This window comes from Gracilinanus agilis, chromosome 2, assembly GCF_016433145.1.
Source record: "Gracilinanus agilis isolate LMUSP501 chromosome 2, AgileGrace, whole genome shotgun sequence".
NCBI classification, from domain to species: Eukaryota; Metazoa; Chordata; class Mammalia; order Didelphimorphia; family Didelphidae; genus Gracilinanus; species Gracilinanus agilis.
Window position 1 is genome coordinate 669,794,742 of NC_058131.1, and position 23,742 is coordinate 669,818,483.

The window sequence follows — 23,742 nt, forward strand, 5'->3', positions numbered from 1 at the left end:
AAGAAAGCTAAGCTACTCTCATGAAACTTTGTCTCATTACAAACAGGAAAGGACCTGGCACAGTTTCTAAGTGTACCTGTGTTGTTTCTAAAAGGAGGAAAATAATAGAGGCAAAACAGACATCTGTTAAACATTTAAAATTGTTAAGTCGAACTAAATTGAAGTTGTTTATCAATGATCAAAAAGTGAAACAAATTAGAAAAGGGAGAGATATGAACAAAACTATTGCTAAAGAGGTTTCTAAGGAAGTAAAACTAATGATTTTAAATACTTGTTAAGACTTCTATAAATTCTTGAAATTTATGTACACTACAGTGTGGTTTTTATTTTCTCAAGACAGACCTGAAGGGGGCAGCTAGATGGCTCTGTGGATAGAGAGCAAGGCCTGGAGATGGGAGGTCCTTGGTTCAAATCTGGCCAGATACACTTCCCAGCTGTGTGAACATGGGCAAATCATTTAACTCCAATTGCCTAGCCCTTACCACTCTTCTGTCTTGGAATCAATACTTAAGTATTCCAAGAATTCCAATTCCAAGACAGAAAGTAAGAGTTATTTTAAAAATTAAAGGGGTGGGGAGGGCAGCTGGGTAGCTCAGCTGGATTGAGAGCCAGGCCTAGAGACGGGAGGTCCTAGGTTCAAATCTGACCTCAGACACTTCCCAGCTGTGTGACCCTGGGCAAGTCACTTGACCCCCATTGCCTACCCTTACCACTCTTCCACCTATAAGTCAATATACAGAAGTTGAGGGTTTAAAATTAAAAAAAAAAAAATTAAAGGGGGAGGGGAGGAAGGGAGAGACTTGAAAATTTGTGTAAGAGAGGGAAGTCATAATTAATTTTATTTGAGAGACTGGACCAATAATGAGACTACTGAAAATGTCATGCAAGGAAATAAAAATAATTGCTTCTACATTTTCTAAAAGGTAAGCTTTATTGATTTTTCAACATATTTCCTTTATTTTTTTAAAAACAAGCATTCTAAGTACGTACTTACTTTCAATTTAACTGTGTAGATGGAATATATATTTTATTTTAATAATAGTAGGTAAACAAGAAACAAATGTTAAGATCTGTAAAGGGAAAAGAGGTTGAAAATAGCAGGAGTATCTTATTTGGAAAAGATGTCTTTAGAACAAGAGCAATAGAGTTATCACACTAATTTGAATGAAAACATTGTCTTCATGTCATAACTAATTTAAAATGTCACAGCCAAACCACAAGACAACTCACTTGTTAACTTCAATTCAGAAGATGTAATTTATTTCTGAATATTCACAAATTTATTTCTGAAAACCACAAATGTCAATAAATGTAAGAGGTGAAACTTTTGAGAAGACCAATATTTCAAACATTGATTTGGCTCCCTCAAAGCCTGTTGTGAAATTTGGCTCCCACATTAAAACAAAGTAAAAAAAAAAACAAACATGAACTTTGCATTCAATTTAAAAAGAAATCTGATATAAAATACAACCAGATTTTCCAATACATTAGAAACAATATACATAGGGAAGATCATAAAAAAGAATGCAGATGTAGATGCCAAGAAACATAGAGGTGTGCCGCACAGATAGAATTTGAGGGAAAAGGGTAAACAGAATCTCTTCCACTATATGTATCAGTAGACAGCATATATAAAGCATAGGAACAAAACTTTTTATGCTATGGAAACAATCTAAAAAGTAAGGAAGTGGCAGACAGACACAACTTCAGTAACCACAGTACCTTCTAACAGTTAACTCCAATACGGAAGAAAACATCTTAAGAAATAAAATAACAGATTTGAATCTGTTACATTATTCCAAAGAGGCCTTTATATTGAATGAAAATGCAAGGCAGTCATAGTATTAAAATAAAGTGAAGAGTTATAAAGAATGATTAACATTTTTAATTGTTAAAATAGGATTATATGATAACTCTTTCATTAGAAGACTAAACATGCCCCATCTTGACAAACGTTCAGAGGTAGAAAAAGTTGTCATGACTAATGTGCAATAAAATAATCATTCACTCTTAATTTTAGCTACTTCTTAATCTAACAATAATACACCAATAAAACTTGCTATGTGATGCAACCCAACTGCCTGCTTACAAATGTCTCAACTACATGCATACAAGAGTATTCTCATGTACATCACCATTAAATAGAACTTTTGAAGTTTAATTATAGGAAAAAATTTGAATCACACAGTTTTCCCCTAAGCCTAGAAAGTTAAGAGTTTAATCTACCTTTGCCTTTCACATTTTAACAGATTTCTGTAGGCCTTCTTTTAGTCATTCAGCAGTTAGCTTTTAACAATCAACTTGAAAATTCACATTATTCCAAGTATTGTGTCCAGCAAACCCTTTACAAAACAGAGCACAACTTTGAAAAAAGGTAGGTATAGACCTTTAAAGACATGGCATCTGCAATACACAGAACAAATAGTACAAAGAAAAATTAAAGTGTCTCAAGTCATCCAAGGACAGGATTTGGTTTTTCAATCACTATTATGGAAGAAATGTACTTCTAGATAGACACAACCCAGAGCAATCTAGAACAATAAACTCTGAGATCCAACCAAGGGAGATAAGTCAAAGAACACTAGCCACATTAATAAACATTATGGACTCTAGGACAAGCACAATAATGAAATAATAATAAAGAAAATAATACATCGGAACTAGCTCAACATCAGGTGATTGTTAGTTTCTTCTGAGCTATTTTCTCTTCTGCTCTCCTGTTTTATCTGTATCTCCTCATCATCCTCATATTTTCTTTACTACCATCTCCCACTGTTATGTTTCTCTCAATGTCAGAAGGATATTTGATAAAAAATATTTAAAATTCTTATTCAAGTCTTCTCCTCCTTTTAAAGAAAGGCAATGTAGAGGGAAGTTATAAAGAACCACTATTTGAATATTATTTATAGTAATAAATCTATACAGTGATGATATAACATGAGGTATAAAAGACTATTTATTATCATGTAAAGAACCAAGAAAGCCTAGATCCCAATCTTACCCCTTCCTCCCTCCTTCCCTCCCTCCCTTCCTCCCTCCCTCCCTCCTTTCCTTCCTTCCTTCCTTCCTTCCTTCCTTCCTTCCTTCCTTCCTTCCTCACTAAATGAACAGAGGCAAGTCATTTAAACTTTGAGCCTTGGTTTCTTCCCCAGCACAAACAGGAATAAACATACTTGTAATACCTACCTTAAAAAGTCACTGTAAGGCTCAAATGAGATCATGTATGTAAATCACTTTGCAAATCTCTAGCACCATTAAAATGACAGCTATTATTATTATCACTTTTCCAACTATACACTTCTTGAATGGGAATTTTCATGTATAGACTAACATTGGAAAATATATCAAGATTTACAGATGGAAAATTTTAGCAAGATATCCCTAATAAGGTGCAATGCACAAGAGGCCTTTATAATAAAAACTACACTGATTCTGCACAATGCCAGAAATTACAGAGATAAAAGTCCTTATCAAACGAATTAATTTTTTCCCCAAAGTCTTCAATACTCAAGTTTACCTGAATTATACCATCTTAAGAAAAAGAATTACATAAACTCCTTCCTTTTGGAGTTCCACTAGCAAACCAATAAGTTATTGTTGTATTATAGTTGTATTATAGTAAGAAACCAATGAGTTTAATATCTAATTTAAATTCTACATTATAAGACTTGCTATAATATTTTCAAGATTCAAGAACCCTGTTTTAACTTGTATCACCTAATCCAGCCATGCCCAAGAATGATAATGATGTTATACTGAACTGGTCACAGATTTACTCCCTTTCCCACTGGCTTCCTGCTTTAGCTCACTGCAAGCATGAAGTTTAAAACAATAAATACCATGTGAGACACAGAGGTAGGGAGTGCTTCTAGTCCTCTGTCAGATACTGTGAAAATCACTGAAATCAACAAACAATTCAACAAATAGTTATTAAGCATTCTAAAGGTGGAAGTGAACTGCCCAAGCTCTACCACAAAAAGCTGACTTTGTCTTTTAACGCAATGCTCTACCTCTTAAGGAAATTAAAAGCAATCACTAGATGAGCCTAGCTGGAGAACCAGCTCGTCTGAAAGACAAGCCACTGGTAGGATGAGCTGGGCTAGGGACTCTCTGGGTATTGGGGTTTCTTGTTCCCACGGTCACAATAACATGACTTCCATATAATGCAGATACAAGAGTCTGTGGACTCTATTATGTCTCCACTGGTATTTCTAGCACCTCTGCCACTATCACCACCTAACTACACAGTGTACACTATGATGCTGCTTAAAAAAATACAGTCCTATCAAACCACCTATCAAACACTGGTGACATTGAAAAATAAGCAATAATGACAGAAGAAATAATCAAACAACTAGCAGATCAGGGTTTTGATATATGAGCAAGGAAGCATTTCCTATAATATTAAAATATTTACCTGGGACATCATAAAATTTATAGTATTTATCTACATAATGTTTAAATAAATGATTATCACTCATTCACCAGACATAATGGGCTACAAAATCTGTATCACAAGCAGGAGAATGATATCTATAATGACCACAATAAAGTAAAAGAGAACAGAATTCAGATCTAATGAAAATATCTAGTGTTGATTCTACATGACTAATAGCAATAGCAAATCCCTCTTCTTTCCTATGTGTTAAGAAAAATTAAACATTAAGGAGAAAACAGAACATGTTCTCCAAGTCATAACTGTGCAGGATTTTGCTTCACTGATTTTTTAAAGAAGGCACTAATGAGAGGAAGGGAGTTGTATACCAAGAAGTGATTGTTGTGTTAAAACAAAATGAATCAATAAAACTTTTAACTAGATCAGAAAAAAAAATGTTAAAACATAAACTTTCCAAGTAAAATATCATGAGAGGAAGCTGCTAAAATGACTTTATAGGACTTTGACAATTCATTTGTCCATTATAAGCAGGAAAAATCCTAGATCCTTGTTAACATTTATTAATTCAAATTCCCAAATTGCACCTAACTAGAATGATTATAGAACTTGCTTCCCAACATACCATTATTATTATGTGGCAATAGCAATTAAGATCATTTTAATCAGCATTATTTAAATGCAAGTGAAGAAATAAGTGACTTTAGCCTTAAAGATTATAAGATTAGAGATTTAGAGATATAAGGAATCTTAGAAGTCATCTACCTCATTTAATCCCCTAATTACACAGATTAAGAAACTAAGGGCCAGGGGGCAGCTAGGTGGCTCAGTAGATTGATAGCCAGGCTTGGAGTCAGAAGGTACTAGGTTCAAGTCTGGCCTCAGACACTTCCCAGCTGTGTGACCCTGGGCAAGTCACTTGACCCCCATTGCCTACTCTTACCACTCTTCTGCCTTGGAGCCAATACACAGTATTGACTCCAAGATGGACGATAAGGGTTTTAAAAAAAAAAGTAAGGGCCAGAGAAATAAAGGAATTTAACCAAGGTTCCACAGGTAGAAAGTATCAAAGCCAGGATTCAAACCCAGGTCCTTTGATTTGAAAGCCATCATTCTTTCCATTGAACACAACTACCAATGCGAATCACATCTCACCATGAACTTTCCTTTAGACTAAAAACACCAGTGTAGTTGCTGAATGGAGATATGACTAACAAGGATGACAATAAAGAATAATTAAAGTTAAGGAGAAAAATATATTAAATAGTGGGGTTCCTTAAAAGTTATGCTGGTTTTAATCATGATACTGTATTAAATGATTCTCAATGGGAGTAAAGTCATGTGGGCAATCAATATTATAGAAACTAATGATGGAATTACTTAACCTCCCCCTACCCCAAAATTAATTCTTATTCATTAACTTCAAAACCCTGAAGTATATAAGGATTGAAATCAAAATTTCAAGGCCTATTTCCCAGCCTGATCCAATCAGTAAGAATTTTAAGAGCTTACTATGTACCAGGAAAGGAACGTTTCTGAATCCCCTTAGATAACTTCCTTATGGTACATTTCTCTCCCTTTTATGAAAACATAATAGGCGTGGAAAAGAGGAGTTCCATGTGTGAAACATTCTAGGAACTGTAACTTCAAGACCTTATTGTATTAATAATTTCTAATAATTGCCCTATAATTTATCTTGCTTTGAGAAAGAACACAGAATACACAAAAACCAAAAACCACAAATAAAAACTTTATATTACTAAGTCTCCAATTATTTCTTAATCAAGTAAAAAAAAAAAGGTATAGTTTATTTCCAATTTCCTGCCTCTCTTGTGCAAAAAGTGGTTCTAAAGACAGGCCACAGGATGAATTGGGAAACTCAGTTGTCCTAAACATTCCAGAAATTACAACAATATTACCTTAATGTAGATTTCAACTTTCATTTTACTGCTGGATGGCATGGCCAGCATTTTTAACACTAAGTTTGAAAAAGACTATCCACACAATCATTGGGAAAACTTGAAGCTCTGGCATATGAGAGATTAAGTCATAAATATGTTATTACTACAGTGTGTAGGAAGCTTAGAAAATACCAAGAGATTTGGTTTAGAGTAGGTTCTTAACCTTGTTTGTGTCCAAGGACCCCCTTTGGCATTCCAGTGAATCCTTATGAGGCCATTTTCAGAAAAATATTTAAATATTTTATTATTATTAAATATTTTTATTTTAGTTTTATCATTTTATTTTATTTATTATTAGTAAATATTTTAATATTTTAAATTAAAAATAATTTAAAATGTATGCTAAAAATACAGGGGATTACAAAGGGAACTAATTCCATTCAAAATGCAATTATCAAAGTATTAAAAAATAAGCTCACAGACCCCAGTTTAAGAATCCCTGCTTCTTCTGGGGTCTTTAAATGAATGTGAAAAAAAAATGTGAAAAAATACAACATGACTGAACAGCTATAAATGTGATCTAAAGAGGATAAGACAAAAATGTAGACCTAAATGGAGGCAAAAGGATTTAGGTAAGATTTTTTTTCTAAGATACTTAAGTAAAGCATCTATGAAATTCTAGAATAAAAAAGTATTCAGAATCTCTTTTTTCTGCAGTTACAAAACAAAAAGAAGAAAATTATCTCTCTTGGATGTTCAGAATTTTGTTCACCTTGAAATAGAATAAACTTAATAATTTCTCACAGTCCCTCTAGTTATACACATTAAATCATGTGAAGTGTCAATTCAAACAATTTAAATTTTTCTCAACCAACAAATTTTAGAATACAGCTACCAAAAAAATAAAAATTAATTAATTAAACAAACTCATCATTTTCCTTTTTTTCCAATTAAAACTAAACAAATCACAATAATTGTTTTTATCATTCTTTCTACACTTACCTGGTCTTTTTCATGGGGTAGAAGGCTGACAGGTGGGAGGGAAGATGGAAAAGTGTTGGAATATTTTGGAGCTCCACTCCCTTCTAAACTACCATAATTTACCCTATATTGAGGTCCATCTTTCAATAACCTCCCATTATTTACAGCACGTTTGGCCCCCAATCGTAATCGCTGCTGAAAGGCAGCATTGTTGGTGGTGCTTGTTAAATCACTTTGACTTCTAAGATATTTTTCTATGTTCTTTAGGGAGGAGCCATTTGGTTCTTGAAGCCCTTCAATTGCTCTTCTTAAGAGTTTATTCCAGTCCACATTTCGAAGATCATTGCATGATCCTCTAGACCCCTTGGCAGATTTAGGAAAAGTGCCTGGTTTAACGGATGAAAAACGTCCAGGATTGTCTGGGTCCTTATAGGATGCAAGGCCTTTGTTGGTAACTTTGAGAACAGATCCATCCTGGACACTTAGTTCTAGCTGTTCAGAAACAGTCTTCTTGTCTAGTCCATGGGAAGCAGACACCGCATGGCAGATTCTTTCTTCAGATGGTCGTTGCTTTTGTTTTTTCACTTTCTGTATCGCTTCAAGAATCCACTCTGTGTAAAGTGGGTTTGCAAGTTTTACCATGGTTGACAAATGTTTTCTTCCAGCCAAGAGTTACCCATAGAGGTTCTTAGATTTTTAACAATACTTGCAAATGTAGGCGTCATTTACCTCCAAAAGATTGAGAGGATTCCAAGCACTGTGAAGTAACATCTTCCAAACATGCTACCTCAGTGATCCAAAAGGTCATAAACAGACAATGTTAAGATTTTTCTTTTTCTTCTTTTTTTTTTACCAAATGGAAACACTGGATTCAAATTAGGAACATCTTTAATCAGGAAAGCAAAACCTTAAAAGGCAAAAAGAAAAGGTCTTTCAATAAAACATAAATTAAAAGCAAGGCAAATCATCTAGTCTCAGTTTCTTCATTTATAAAATAGAGGGGATAGACTAGATGATCTCTAAATTTCCTCAATCCCATGAAATAATCTTTTAAGTGACAGAAACCATTATACGACTATTTTCATAACTATTTAGGAATATTCCACCTTCCTATCATCAAAATAACCACTGCTGTAATCATAATTATATAATCTCAAAATATACAGATAATAATGAAAATGATATTGTTAACTATATAGAAGTGATTAAATTAAAAAACCCTCAAGCAACCGCTATGTGCAGGTCATTGTTGTAGTAATCAAAAGTTGACATAAGACCTCATCCCTTCTCTTGAGCAGGATGGCTAAAATGTGTACAGAATTAACTATATATCCAGTTGTATTTGTTATCAACTTCTCTCATCCTTGTGTTAACATAGAAATCTTAATAACATGGGTTTACATAGTTATACCTCCAATTCACACGTTAAGAAATCAGGCTTATTAAAGAGAATAATACAGCAACAACTTAAATTGACTATCAATGAGGTAACTGTGTGTTCTGGTTAATTTCATTTCCCAGTTAAGAAAGCTAATCCATTTTGGGGTAAACTTGCTCAGGGCAAACAAGAACATCAGAGACCACTTTTGCTCTTATTTACCTCCAAAATACTCATGTGTGTTTTACTATGTATTCCTAGAAACATCATAAAGCACCAGTCCAATTATCGGACTATCAATAATCATGTCGATAATCTTTGAAAGATGTCTCACAAAACAATGAAATAAAATTGTCTCAAGTGGCTTGACTAAAATAGGAAAAAAACAATTTGCCTCCAAAACTTGATCCAGTTAGAATGTCCAAAGCTTTATACACTTCAACATTGAATGATGAGGATGATGATTCCAAAATACCATAAGTCAACTGAAAAATACTTAAGGAAATTAGCTTTAAACTATGTTAAAAATGTGCAACTGAAGCTTCTTTGGCTCTCAACTACTAGAATGAATTTAAACTAAAAACTGAATTGTTTTCCCTTAAGTTTATAGAACTTTGAAGTTGAATGAGTCACGAAAGTTACCTAGCTCAACCTCTACCCAATATGGGAATCTCTTCCGTCTCTGTCCTTGACAAATGGTCATGAACAATGTCGAACACTTCCAGTGACTGAGAGCTCACTACTTTGTGAAACAGCTCATTCTACTGTGAGAAAAAAATCTGTCAGCATTGGATCTGTGAAACCTCAAGCAAGGTGTGAAAATTGTACCTCCTGTGTGTTACTATCCACCAAAGACTTTGAGCCTTTATGGTAACAAATGAGACTAAACTTGTCACAAAATAAATATGGACATGCTAGAGGAAGAGGAATTTTCTGACATTAAAATACATACATTTACAAATAATACATTTTAAAATATGCCTTTCATGTTGCGCTTTTTGGTGACTATTTTGCCAACCCCTAATTTAGATTCTGTTAATTGCTATAAAATCCTTTCTTTATATAAAGTAGAAACTTGCCATGATATAACTTCTGGCCATTAATATTAGCTCTGACCTCTAGATAAGCAAAAAATAAGAATATTCACTTTTTTTCATATGACAGACCTTCAGATGTCTAAAGACACTACAGCCACCTCCTCCTCCCCCCAAGTCTTTTCTTCTCCAAGCTGAACAACTCCACTTTCTTCAGTGACCCCTCATATTATATCATATGGCTCCCCTCTCCTTCAGGAACTCAAGTTTTGTTAATGCTCTTCTCAAAATGTGGTCCTTAGAGCATAACCTAATATTCCAAATGAACTATTATCTTCCTTGATTCAATGAGTGAAAATATTTCTATTAATGCAGACTGAATTTTTTTGTTGCTGTTTTGGCAGGCTGGTCATATTATTAGTTCAGTAATGAACTTGTAGTCAAATGAAAACCAAACTATTTTTTACATGAAGTATGAATATATGTGTCCTCCAACTTATATTTGAACAATTGATTTTTAAAATAATAATGTAGGCCTTATATTTAACCCTATAAAATTTCACCTTGATAACCAAGTCTAATCAATTGAGATTATACTAAATCTTGTTTCTATAAAACATATTAATTATTCTTAATATTTCTGCATCTTATTTCTGCGAAATTTAATAAGCTTCTTTATGTTTTTTCCCAAGTTTTAGATGAATATATTAGGCCTGAAATATATTTTGTTTATGAACACATTTTTCAGCTGTTACAATGAATGCATTATATGTTTACTTTAATGAATGTCTGCAGTATCAAACACCAATTGTTCTTATGTTATCAGTAGTCTAAAAGAAAAAGCTAGCTAAATTTTCTGAAGTACAGAGAGTTAGAGCAAAAATTTAATCAGAAAATTTTGAATGTGATTAGTATAGAATGTCAAATTGCTAAACGTATGAAGTGATTTACTAAGATAATTTGGACATTTATTCAACTTAAATGATGTTATTTGACAGAAAAAATTTGTGCTATGTTTGTAAAATATGTAATAATATTTATGTTATTGTTTGACTTCTAAATTTTTTTGTATTGTAATTTTGGATATGTTATTATATAAGAAATTATCTTCACCTGAAAGGTGATATCCAAAGGGTAACAAAATTATATCACTGAAAAAAATAAAGTATCAAAAAAATTTTAATCAGAAGTTTAACAACTTCCTAATTACTTCATCTTTTATCACATATTCTGTATAAGTAACAAATTATTTCATTTGATTGTACAAAATAGAACTTCTAAGAGACAGGGAAATGCTCACTGAAAGTAGTATTTTAAAGTCAAACCACATTAAAAGGTGGTTTGGAGAATATGAATTTTGATATTCTGGTCATAGAAGCAAATGAAAAAATTTTTTTAACATTTTAAAACATTGAAACATTTTTAAAATGAAACTTTTTAAAATGGTGAACTTCCATAAATGCATCCTCACAAACAAAATGTCAAATGTTTACATTTTAAAATGCTATTGGGTAGCTTAAATTAAAACAATTCCTCATGTTAACTACTAACAAATCTAACTAGGACTCACATTCATATCTTTAAAAATAGAGTAAAGAGAGATTTACCAGGTGTAGTGAAACTCAAAGTATAATAGCTTGTGGCAAAACAGAAGACTGTCCAGTTCTTCAGACAAATCTGACCAAAGGGGGAAAAAATAAACTTTAATTTGACATAAAAATAACCAATTAAAACTCAGAAAATAACTATTAACATCTATAAGCATACAAAAAAAAAACAAGAGTCATAATTGCCTGTTAACACATTATTCATTATATTAACTATTTCAGACTTCCACAATCCATTTTTCTGAATTACAGATTTCAGAAAGTAGTCTAATATACTCCCTACTATCTCCTTAAAAAAAAAAAAAAAAGTAGACACAACTGTATAAAACTGGTCAGGATTAAAAAAGATAAGAACAAGAAAGAAGAAAGATCATGAGCAAAACTTCAATTTTTATTAAATTATTAAATATTAAATATTTTGGAAGTATGTACTGCTTTCACCAGAGGAAGGACTTTTGACAAATAATATTATCATTAATTTTCAAGTAGCTTCCTTTATTCTGTCTCATATACATGGTCCCAGAGGCTGCCCAGACCCAAGTATTTATTATGCCATAAAGATAAACCACAAGCACTTTAATCTAAGAAAACAGTATATAAATTTTTTATTCAAAACTACAGCTGTTTATAAATAAGACATAAGCATATTCTGTAAAAGTGATTGTTTTCTCAAAAGTCCTAAGTAAATTAAAAAGTGATTATTGCAAACTGCATTTTGCTCCTATATAAAACAACCAGGCAACCCTAACTCCTCCTTTTCCCCTCCCTCAACTTCTCTCTCTTCAATTTAATCTCGAAATTAGCTCTCATCTGACACCAACCAGCAGAGTTAATTAGGCAGGAGCAGATGTAACTCGGCAGCTCTCGGCTACTGGTGAAATCTCTGTATTGAAAACATAAATAGGAGAAGGAAAAATCATCTCTAAACAACTCGATTATGCAAGTGTTTATTAACCACACTGCAATGTAACCATGACAAATTTTTTATCTCGGACAAGTTTTTAATGTAATACAATGTGCTCCTGGGCTCCCTTTCTCCATCATTAGATGGCTTATGATTAGGAAATATAACATAAACTAATTTTAATGTTAGCCTAAGTAACAGATAGCATGGAAAGTGTCTGCATTAAAAATGGGGCACAGAATGCAAAGTTGCAAATTGATGAAATTTAGGGTTTTTTCTTTTTAGTATTACCCATTCCTGATTCCCTTCAAAGTAGTGACATTTTATAATATGTTTCACCTGAGGTTCAAACTGCTTACAGAATAAAAAGATCACTTTAAATGTATCTGTTAACAAGCACTTTTAAGAACCTTCTACAAAGTCAGGTGCTGTGTGCCGTGGGGATACAGACACAAAAGTGACTAAAGAGTCCCTGACTTCAAGGAATTCATAAATACATGTGATATTTCTAAATGCAGAATATGCAGAAAAAGAACACAAGTTAGTTTGGGAGGGAGGACACTACTAGTTGGACGGTTCGTGAACTTTTCTTTAAAAATATTCTGAGGGGCAGCTAGGTGGCATGGTAGATGCCTTGAGTAGGAAGGGCTTGGGTTCAATTCACTTAACCCCTCTTGCCTCATCCTTGTCCTGTCTTAACAGCTGTTACTAAGACAAAATAGGGGCATTTTATTTTATTTATATATATATATAAAATAGTTTTTAATACATACCTATGTATAAAAACTGTATTGGAATATAACTGAATGAACTGTAATTATTTATAATCCTGTGTATTTAAAAACTCATTCTGAGTAGGGGTTCATAGTTTTCACTGCACTACCAAAGAGAGGTCTATGGCTAAAACAAAGGTTAAAGATTCCTGAGCAAAGGAGATCAAGGCTTCAAGGAGAAAAGCTAAGTCTGCAGGGAAACCAGGGATTCCAAGAGGCACAAATGTGGAAGGCAGGCATTTGAGGGGTGAGGGGGGCAGCCAGGGTAAAAGAATGGGGGTAGGGACAGAATATGAGTGGGGATCAGAAAGAACGTCAGTATGGAATGTGCTGAAGGAGAGAAAAATGAAAGGAGACTAGAAAGGTAGGAAGGGGTCAGATTATTAAGTTTTAAATGTCAAACAGAAGAATTTATGTTTGATCCTAGAGGTAACAGGGAGCCAATGAAGGTTAGGAGTAGGGGTTTGACACTATCAGACCTGCATTTTTCAGTCCTGAATTTTTGAAAAATCAGCTTGGTAGCTGTGTGAAGGATGGGCTAGAGAGGGGAGAAACTTGAGGCAAAAGATCAGACAGGAAACTACCTCAACAATCCAAGGAAAGGGCCTGAATTTTATATTTTTTTCCAAAAATAAAATTTTTCAATATTAAGATGTTGATGAAATGACTTTACTTTTAAAATTTAAAGTTTAAAAATGCCCAAATCAGATAATCTTTACATTGTCCAATTCTAGGTCTTTATACATTTGAAGTTTTTGTTAGCAAAGTAACTTAAAAAAAAAAAAAAGCAAAGATGAGTAGATCATTCAAATTAATTTTGTGGATTTATAACATGCCAAAATAAACTGTATTGTTTAGAAGTCTTAAGCACTGTGCAAAGAAAAAAAAGTGCTCCATTTTGCTCATTTTTATTGCAAAATCATGTTAATAATTATATATTTACAACATTTTTACATCATTTTTATGAACTATTCTAAATAATTCCATAGAAATGGTTAGTCTAACACTACGTTTTCAGCATGCTAAGTCTTTTTACTTAATCATCAACCCTATTCTCAGCAGAAAAGTTTACCTCAGAAGAAGCCAGCCATAAATTCTACAGGGGAGCTCCTCTAAGCTTGTACTGAAATATTACATCATGTCAATGTTTCATAACTTTAGAGTCATGAGAATATAGTTCCACAAAAAATAGTAATCAAGAAAACCAAAATTCATTTGCAAAGAGGCTGTCTCACTTTGAATTTTACTTTCCAAAAAATGGTTTCATTTTCATCTTTGTATCCCCCTCACCCCCTACAGTGCCTAGCACATTAGATCCATAGTGAGTGCTTATTTTACCCATTGGTTGTTTTTCAGTTGTGTCTGACTCTTCATGACTCCATTTGGGTTTGTTTGTTTTTACAAAGATACTGGGGTATCCAGCTCATTTTACAGATGAGGAAACTAAGGCACACAGGGTTAAGTGACTTGCTTAGCTAGTAAGGGTTTGAGAACTGATTTGAACTAGAGTTGTCTTCCTGAATCCTGGTCCAGCACTCTACCACAGAGCCAGTTAACAGCTCCAGAGGGCTTACTTTTACTTTACATCCATTTGGTTTTTCAAAGTTTGTTATATGGCCAAATGAAGATTAACAAAACCTAGTCAAAACATCTTTCCAATTTCAGGGGAGCTTCATAAAGGAAAGTTCTTTCTTCCCTTTTCAGTTCCCTACCACAAAGCTCCATGTATAGTTAAACGCTTTTGGAGGGACATTAAAAAATTACCAAGTTTAATCTGTTAACTTTCATATCATCCTTTACAAGATATTTCTCCTTAAAGACCTCTGCTTTTAAGACCAGAGAGAGGTAGATTAAAAGATATTAACTAACCAGCAAGCATTTACTGAGTTCCTTCTTTATAGGAGACATAAAAGCAAGAAGACAGTCTTTATCCTAAAGACTACAATCTGAGGAAATAAAAAACAAAGATACATGAAACTGGGGAAAGGGGGAGCAAGAGGTATGGAAGTCCCAAAGCAATTTCTAGATCCCCTCCATTCTTCAAACTACAACTACTCCAGCACCTTTAAGCTAAGGATCAGTAGGAGACTTTCTATATTGAAGACTAATAAAGTTATGTACTCTATGAGAAGACCTGCAGAATAAATGAATAAAGTAAATGGAACTAAAATTAGTCACTTTAGCTGCTTTCATTGATTTTGTTGATAGAAAACAAAGTTTTATCAATTTTAAAAATTATTAGTAAATTATTTATTTTGTCCTCCATTACTTGAGACAATCAAGGATTAATGGTAAGACATTTTATTGTCAATCTCATGATAAAATTTCACAACTGCCTACAGATTCCTTCAACTATTTTATCATTTTATATAAGGCATTATTAAGAACTCTGGAAAGTTGTTTGAGACATCCTTATCATTTTACAACCTCTTTTATCTATTTAAATTATTTTACATTATTGGATGTAATTTTATGCATCAATTTTTATTTTTAGGTGTATCAAATGAATTTTGTAACTTGAGCACACAAAGCAATGTCTATCTTGGGGTAGCAATGCTGATTTTGTACAGCAAATGCTATTGGCAGCAATCTATTAAAATAACCCATGAAGTTTCTGGTTAAACATAGAATGTAAAAACAAAAATTTTATTTGGAGAGAAGAACATATGTTAAATGATGAATGAGGAAACTAAATGTAATTTTACTCCAGAGTATTTGTTCCAAATTATAAAAAAATAGTCAGGAATGGTTTTCAGTCTCTTCTTAACCATTGACTCCTTCCCTACTGCTTGTAAACATCCCTCATCCTTAAAAAACTTTCACCTGACTACCAATTCTCCAGACTACTCCCCCACCTTACAAACTCATTCTACTTCCTCTCTTACATTTCAAGTCCTTGCATTCTGGCTTCCAACTTCCTTTCTCAATTGAAATTGCTCTGCCCCAAAGCTACCAATGATCTCTTCACTGCCAGATGCCATGGTCTTTTTTTCAGTTTTCATTCTCATGTACCCCTAATGCAGCATCTGATATGGGAGACTAAACTCTCTTCCTTGGCAACATTTCATCCCTGGGTTTTCCAGTCACTTCTGGTTCTCCTACCAAGTCTTCCTCGGCTTCCTTCATGTTCCTGCTTATCTCACCTCCTGAGGATGTACCCCCAGGACTAGCAACTGCCCTAAACACATACTTCTCTCTTTTCTCCCACTTTCCTCCACTTCTCCCTCCCTCCCTTCTCCTCCTCCCTCTGCCTCTATCTCCCTCACCTCTCCTTCCCTCAGTACCCAACTCCGGGTGCACATCAAAACCAACATATCTAAAAGGGAATTCCTCCTCATTCCCCTCCACACCCTCCTCCCTCCTAAATTCTTTGTTTCTGAGGAAGGGAGTGGCACACCCCTTCCCCTCACCCAGGGCCACAATCTTTCATACCGGGGGTGTGAACCTTCCTTTCTAGTCATGGACCCCTTGGGCAGTCTGGTGAAACCCTTCTCAAAATGGTGTTTTTAAATGCAAAAATACACAGGAGGACAGGAAAACAATTCTATTGAAATATAATTATTACACTTTTTAAAAAAAGTTCATGGACCCTGGGCTCTCATTCTAAACCTTTCCTTCTCTCTTATCCTTCACAGCCAATTAGCTGCCAACTCCTCTGTTTCTATGCCCACAATCTACTTCCCATCAGGCCCTTTTCTCTTTCCCTGCCCTCATTCAGGCCCTCATCACCCTTCACCAGGCTCCAGCAAGAGGTTCCTAATTGCCTCCCTCCAAATGGATACTCCTACAGCAAAGGACTGAGCATGTCCCAGCTTCCTTTTGCCTCTCTGGTTTTTAATTCTCTGCCCAAACGAGGCAGCATCGGGCTCCTTTTCCAAGCTGACTTCACGTTGTTCTCCCTGCTCTATGGTCTGGCCAGACTGGACTTTGGGTTCTTCCTTTGGGCAAAGGGTCCCCCACTCTGGGAATGCCTCCATCCTCCCCTCCTGTCCTATAAAGACTTCTCCATCTCCTTCAGAATCCTCCTGGAGTGCCCAAAGGCACTGGAAGCCTGTTGAGAAGCCCTGGCCAGTGTGCTGAGTCTGGTGTGTAACCAGATATCAGGTTCTGCTTCTTCCCAATTGGCTGTAAGCTTCCCAAAGGCAGGGGCTGCCTCATTTCTACCCAGAGCTGTACAGGGTACTTAAAACAATTAATGAATTCCACTCTGTGTGCCCCAACATCCTGCAGCCCAGGAGTCCAAGGCAGGATGAGTTACAACAGTTTTATGGGACTACAGAAATGGAGGGATGCCCCCATGAAGCCAAGAACTTCTCATCCTAGAAAGCAGAGCCTGGAGAAGGCCCAGCCAGAGGCATTGCAGAAAGCCTCCTTGTACTTGCTGAAAGGTTTTCAACATTCAGAATTCCATGGCTCTTTTTTTAAGGTAAAAAAAAATGCAGGCAGGGACATTGCACAGGAACAGGAAAAAGCAGCATGCTATATTAGAAAGGATGCTTGAACAGAGTGGCTAGCTGCCTTGTGGATGGAGAGCCAGGCCTAGAGATGAGAGGTCCTGGGTTCAAATCTGGCCTCAGATACTTCCTATCTGTGTGCCCCTGGGCAAGTCACTGAACCCCCAGTGCCTAGCCCATACCACTCTTCTGCCTTAGAACCAATACCAATATAGATTATAAGACAGAAAGCGAGGGTTTTAAAAAATTCAAAATAATCAACCAAGTGTAAAGCATGTTATTTTGGGGAGGCGAAATTACCTATTCCATCTTATGGCTAGCTAATATTTGAAAATCAGAAAAAAAGAGCCAAGCTAAATTAATATCTAAACTTTAATAAAGGTGATTCTGAAAATATCATTTCTAATTCATAACTAGTTGCTATTTTCAATATAGTATCTTCAGAAATAAAGAGGAATAACAAATTAGGTTTCTATAAGGTTTGGGATGAAAAAAGATAAGCTATCCAAAGTATGTGATTTTAATAACTATTAGGATTAAAATTCCTAATTTTCTTACTTCTATTTAGGATACTACTGTTCTTCTAGTGATCCACCTTCACAATCTCTAATCATTCTCTCTTTTCCTTCTGCTTTACTATCCCATCCCCAATCAACCATCAAGTCCACCTCCACAACATTTCCTACCTGCATTCCCTTCTTCCCATTCCTGAATATCCCTCCTCATTTCAGACCATTATCATCTCTCACCAGGATTATTCCAAAAGCCTCCTATTGTTCTCCGTCTCACCTTCATATTTTATAATCCCTAAAAGCTCAGTTAAGATGCCACTTCCAGTATCCCTAAAACCTTTTCTGTTCCCCAACTTGTTGGTATTCCCTTCCTCCTGAAACTATCTTTCATGTATTTTTTGTGCTGGATTCTTAAAGGCCAGCAGAATATTAAGTTTCTTTGGGAGAAAGGAAGCATGGTACAGTAGAAAAAATATTAGATCAGTAGTGAGAAGACCTAATTTCAAATCCTGACTCAGACACCTGATACCTGCGGGATCTTAAAGAAGTCACTAAACACTTCCGGGTCTTGGTTTTCTCATCTGTAAAAGGAGGGATTAGACCAGGTAAATTCGAAAGGGCTCTTCCAGCTTTAGATTTAAGACCCTAAGAATCCAGGGTAGGAACTGTTGGTTTTAAAAATAAATATTTTTATTCCCAGAATCTAGCAAAGTACCTTGCATATATATACATAACAGATGTTTAACAAAAGACTGTCAAATTTGTTGAATTTCAGTTCACACTAGAGACAAAGCAACAAAATTATTTTTCATTGGTGTCTGTGTGAAGACCAAGATTCCAAAAAGTCTGATGCAAAATTAAAACAAAAATTGAAGACAGTGAATGTATGTACAACCTATTGGTGAAAAGCATGATTTTTCTGACTTTAATCTGCTCACCATCATCCAAAAGGAAAAGCAGACAACTGACTCTTCAGACTGAAGATTAAGATTGAGGGGAAAAAATGAAGAGAAGAAAAAGAAAAATAGTCCCTGCTTCAAGAGGGTCTAAAGGACACTTTCCTGGTGCCCCTCACAATATCTTATAATTATTTCGTACAACATATTTGGGGTTAACTTATATATGTACATGCTTTTTTCACATGCTAAGGCATAAGCTTCTTGTATGCCCCAATGTCAGGCATAATGCTTGGCACACAGTAGGCACTTGCTTGTTGTTTTGTTGATTGTTCACATTTACACATGACACTAGGTCTGCTACAAGATAACTACTATTAGGAAATATAAAAATAAGCCATCTGAAAGGTTTTTCAGAAATGCAAACATTTTTTTTTAATGCATCAAAACTTCCCTTACAACTAACCATCTGGTTACTTAGGCCGAACCATCATTTCTTCTTTACCTCAAATAGGTTTCACACCAATACTTATCTATTGCCAAAAAAAAAAAAAAGGCAATTAAAAAAAACAGTACCACCTTATTGCTGGATGGCCTGGAACTTATCATAATAGTCCAAAAGATCCCTACAAACAGCTGCAACAAATGTACACCCTCCCTAGTTCTCTTTATTGAATATGGACAATCTCTTCCAACTCTGCATCTCCTCTGAGGGACATCTACAAGATACCTTCTACCTTCTTATGTCTGTATAATAGTTGTGTGAAATGGGTGACTTCATCAGATTCTGCAGTGAGAGAAACACCCCACAGCAACTCTGCACTCTTGAAACACAAAATCTGGTTTATTAGCAAAAATTCTTTTCTCAAATCATGTTAATAATATCCTAATATTTTTAAAATGGACAAAGATACTAACTTTCACTTCTTTAAAATATGAAAATGCTGCCATTTCTTTCATAGGAGAATGACATAAGACAAAGGAGAAGAAAGAGGAAGTTCCTTTAAAAATTAAAGAACTATTAACCTAACTCCCCATCCCTAACTACTCCAACAACATGTAATCATTCCCAGTCAATCCATCTCCTGTTCTTGCCATAGGATCTTAAATTTAAATTTAGAGACAGACCATCAAGCCCAATTCTCTTCATTTTACAGATGAGAAAACTGAGGCCCAGAACTTGTCCAAAATCCTATTGCTAATACATGTTTAGGGCATGGTTCTAACCCAGGTCCTCCTTATTTTAACTAAATGCACTGTGGAATCCACTTAGCCATGCTGCCTTGAGCTCAAAAATTCTAGATTCATGAACCCTCAGAGTTATCCTGATAGGTTTGCCAAAATTTCTCTGAATTTTCCTACTCACCAATCACATATCTGTAGCTACTACACATCAAAACTCCATTCCCACCATCCTGTCCTTGTAGTCTAATTTTGCATCGCTCCCCTCTAGGAACTGTATTCTGAATTTTGAAGAGCTGGATTGGTCGATGCCTCTGAGCCACCTTCCCCATTTCCAGCTTCTGTAACACTTCCCCATCTGGAATGACCTCAGTACATCACTTCCTCTTGAAATCTTCCCTTCTTTCAGGACCCAGCTCAAATACCACTTTTTCATGGCTCATACCTCTTTTAGACAATTAACAATGTCCCATTTTATATTGTGTCTGGGCTCCCTGCCCCCAACACACAGGCACAGAACTGCAAGCCCAACAAGGCAGAAACCTAGAGTCCAGCACCAGGCTCTACCCAAGTGCTGTCCTCTCCAATCTGACCTCCGATGCTCCCTTTCTCCTTAAACCAAATACATGAGAAGCAATCCAGACCGTGGAGAGAGTTTCACTTACTAGATGAAGACATTTCTTTATATGTTATCTATCTCCCTCATTCAAATGGACATTCCTTGTTGGCCAGGACTATTTTATGCTCATCCAGGTAACCCCAGTGCTTAGCATTGTGTCTTTCATATAGTAAGTGTTTAATAAATGTTTGTTGACTGACTGTGTGACCGTATCATTCTCTTGATTTCTCTCAGCTTCAGGTCCCTCTTCTGTCAAGTGAGGATAACGAAAACTACAGCACCTGTATCACAAGATATGTGGTGAGGATCAAAGGAAAGGGTGTGTTAAGCACTTTATAAGCTTTAAAGCCATAATGAACTATTATTATTACCATCAAGACCGAGGATCCTAGATTGAGCCCTGGAAGAGACCTTGGAGGTTATCAAGTCCAACTCTTCATTTTACAAATGAAAAAACTCAGGCTAAGGAGATGAAGAGACAGCCAGTTTGTATGTAAGGCAAAATTCAAATCCTAGTCTTCTTGATTCCAAGTCCAAACCTCTATGTAGTGACAACAACCTGCAGTGTCTATCCTTCTTTGTCCTATTATAAAAACTACATTCTGCTAACTCACCTTTAGTTGTCCACATGACTCAATCATGTCCATCAAGCAAATCCAGCTTGCTTATCTACCTTACTTTTCTTCCAGGATGCACATCTCAATTTTTCCTCTTCTAAATTTCTGCTTTTTCCATCAGAATACATTCAGCCTGTCAACCTCCCCTACATGTTTTGGGGGGCGGGGGGAGTGTGGAATAGTGGAAAGAGCCTTAACCCATCTTAGGACAAGCCAAGTGAAGAAATAACTCAGCAACATGAAATGAAATGACCTTTGCAAAATCCAACAAGTTAATCAATGGCCGATAGAACCACCTAAGTTCAAATTTGACCTCAGACACTTCCTAATTGTGTGACACTGGGCAAACCATTTAGCTTCTGCCTAAAATCCACTGGAGAAAGAAATGGCAAACCACTCCAGTATTTTTGCCAAGAAAACCTCATGGATTATAATTATATTGACCATGGGGTCACAAAGAGTGGGACACATTTCCCACATTGCCTCCTCTACTGTTTCTCTGAGCATACAGTGGCTAGGAACTTACAAATTCTTTTAAAAAAAATTCTGTCTCCCTATGTACTAATTACAATCCAGAAACTTCTTCACAGTAGAAACACTTAATGTGTCCTAACCCAATCCATTCCAAACCACAACCTCAGCCCAAGACAACTCTCACAGCCCCACTGGGATCTCCCATTCCTGAAGATACACATCCTATTGGTATGCCCATCCTCAACTCCACAGTTTCAGTTACATAACAAGAACTGTCTTAATAATAACATTTACATTTACTTGGCAATTTAAATTAAACAAGTCAAGTATTATTATCTTTATTTTACTGATAAGAAAGCTGAATGAGAGGTGGTGGTAAAATAAAAGCCCTGGGTTCTAATTCCAGCCACTTACAACCTGGGCAACTTTCCTCATCTGTAGAAAGAAGGGGTTGGAAATCCAAGATCCACCCCTTCTAGATCTCTGATCTCCAGGCAATCAACCAATCACTAAATACTTATTAAACAGCTACTTATGCTAGAGGGCTAGAGATGAACAGACCCTGCCTTCAAGAAACTTATATTCTAACTAGAGGCAAATGTCAATGGCTGACATTTATCCAATACTCAAGGTTCCTGAAGCATTCTTTCCCCTGTTCTAGAATGACATCTCTCATAACTGTAGGCAACTAGATGGCAGCCATGGGGTAGGGTGTGTGTCTCCAGCCCCTGACACAAATTGGTGGCTGTGTGATCTTGGACTAAGTCCCTTGACATTTCCTCATCTGTAAAATGGGGACAATAAGAACACCTCCCTCAACAGAATGGTTGTGAGGGCCAAAAGAGATCGCAAGTGCAAAGGGCTTTGCAAACCTGAATGCGCTAAATGAATGCTTGAACTGTTATTGTTACAATTTCATACTGTTATTACCACCCGCTACCCAGCAGAACCCTCGATGCATCCACCTAATTCGCCTGCACCGGTCCCTCCCACCATTGGTCTTTAAATGCTCGAGGCTGCTTCCTCCCACAGCCCTGGGATTATCTGACTAGTAATTGTCTGGCAGAGTAATAATGAGCATCTCTTACACATGTCTTCCCTCAACACACACATTCGTGCGCCCCGCTCCCAGCCTTCAGCCCCGCTGAGGGTGCCCCAAACAACCCAGCACGCTCCTCTTCAAAAAGCCCTCCCAGACTAGTAGCTCCAGCCTCCCAGCCTCCAGAACCACGCCCCCTCGCTCTCGCCCCTCCCCTCCGAGGCTCTCGCCCCGCCCCTGAGGCTCATGCAAGAGGGCGGGGCCTCTCACACACCCGGTCCTCCCGCCCCCTACCGTCACGCTCGGGGACAGCCTGACCTCAAGCGGCCCCTCGGTGACCCTCTTGCAGGAGCCAGTGGGAGGGGCGTCGCGCGCCCTCTCCCTCCCTCCCCAGTCTCCTCCCCCTGGGGGCGCGCAGGAGTGGGGGGCGGGTGACAGACCTGGCCGCCTGCTGCCGCCGCCACCTCCACGCCTGCCGGGGGCGCTGCCCCTGCCTGAGGAAGAAGCCGCGGCTGCTGCCTGGGGGAAGTGCCAATGCCGCCGCCACCGCTGCCGACGCCGCCAGGGGTAGGAGCTAAGCCGCCGCCATTTTGTGTCCCCCTGTTGTTGTCGTTGACATGAATCCGACATGACACTGATTACAGCCCAATGGAGTCTCATTAAACCCGCGCCGCCGCCCCGCCCTGCCACTGCACCATTGGACAATACCATTGACTCTCGAGGCCACCCGTTGGCCTATGAGGCTGTCCATCATCCGCCCACTAAACAACCTGCAGCCCATTGGGGCAGGCTCCTGCCGGTCATCTGTTCTCTGCATAGGCACGCCCTTCGACCCATCGTCCCCTCCTTGGGCGCCGCCCCCAGGGAGGATCCGCTGCCACCGCCAATCAGCAACATGCTTGGGCCACTCATGCCCGCACCTATTGGCCGAACTTCTCTCTTTTGCCCAGCCACTGCACCACCTCCGCCTCCATCTCA

General features: G+C 36.8%; 1 protein-coding gene across 1 annotated transcript in view; it reads right to left on the reverse strand.

The window, feature by feature from the left end:
- KAT6B (lysine acetyltransferase 6B) overlaps positions 1-23,542 on the reverse strand; it is a 244,452-nt gene extending 220,910 nt beyond the window's left edge. The window contains exons 1-3 of the mRNA XM_044659049.1: positions 23,205-23,542; positions 11,295-11,364; positions 7,297-8,182 (exon numbers count right to left, since the gene is read on the reverse strand). Coding sequence (XP_044514984.1) covers positions 7,297-7,917 — 621 coding nt within the window. The 5' untranslated portion in view covers positions 7,918-8,182; positions 11,295-11,364; positions 23,205-23,542. The remainder of the gene's footprint in view (positions 1-7,296; positions 8,183-11,294; positions 11,365-23,204) is intronic.
- Positions 23,543-23,742: the final 200 nt, after the last annotated feature.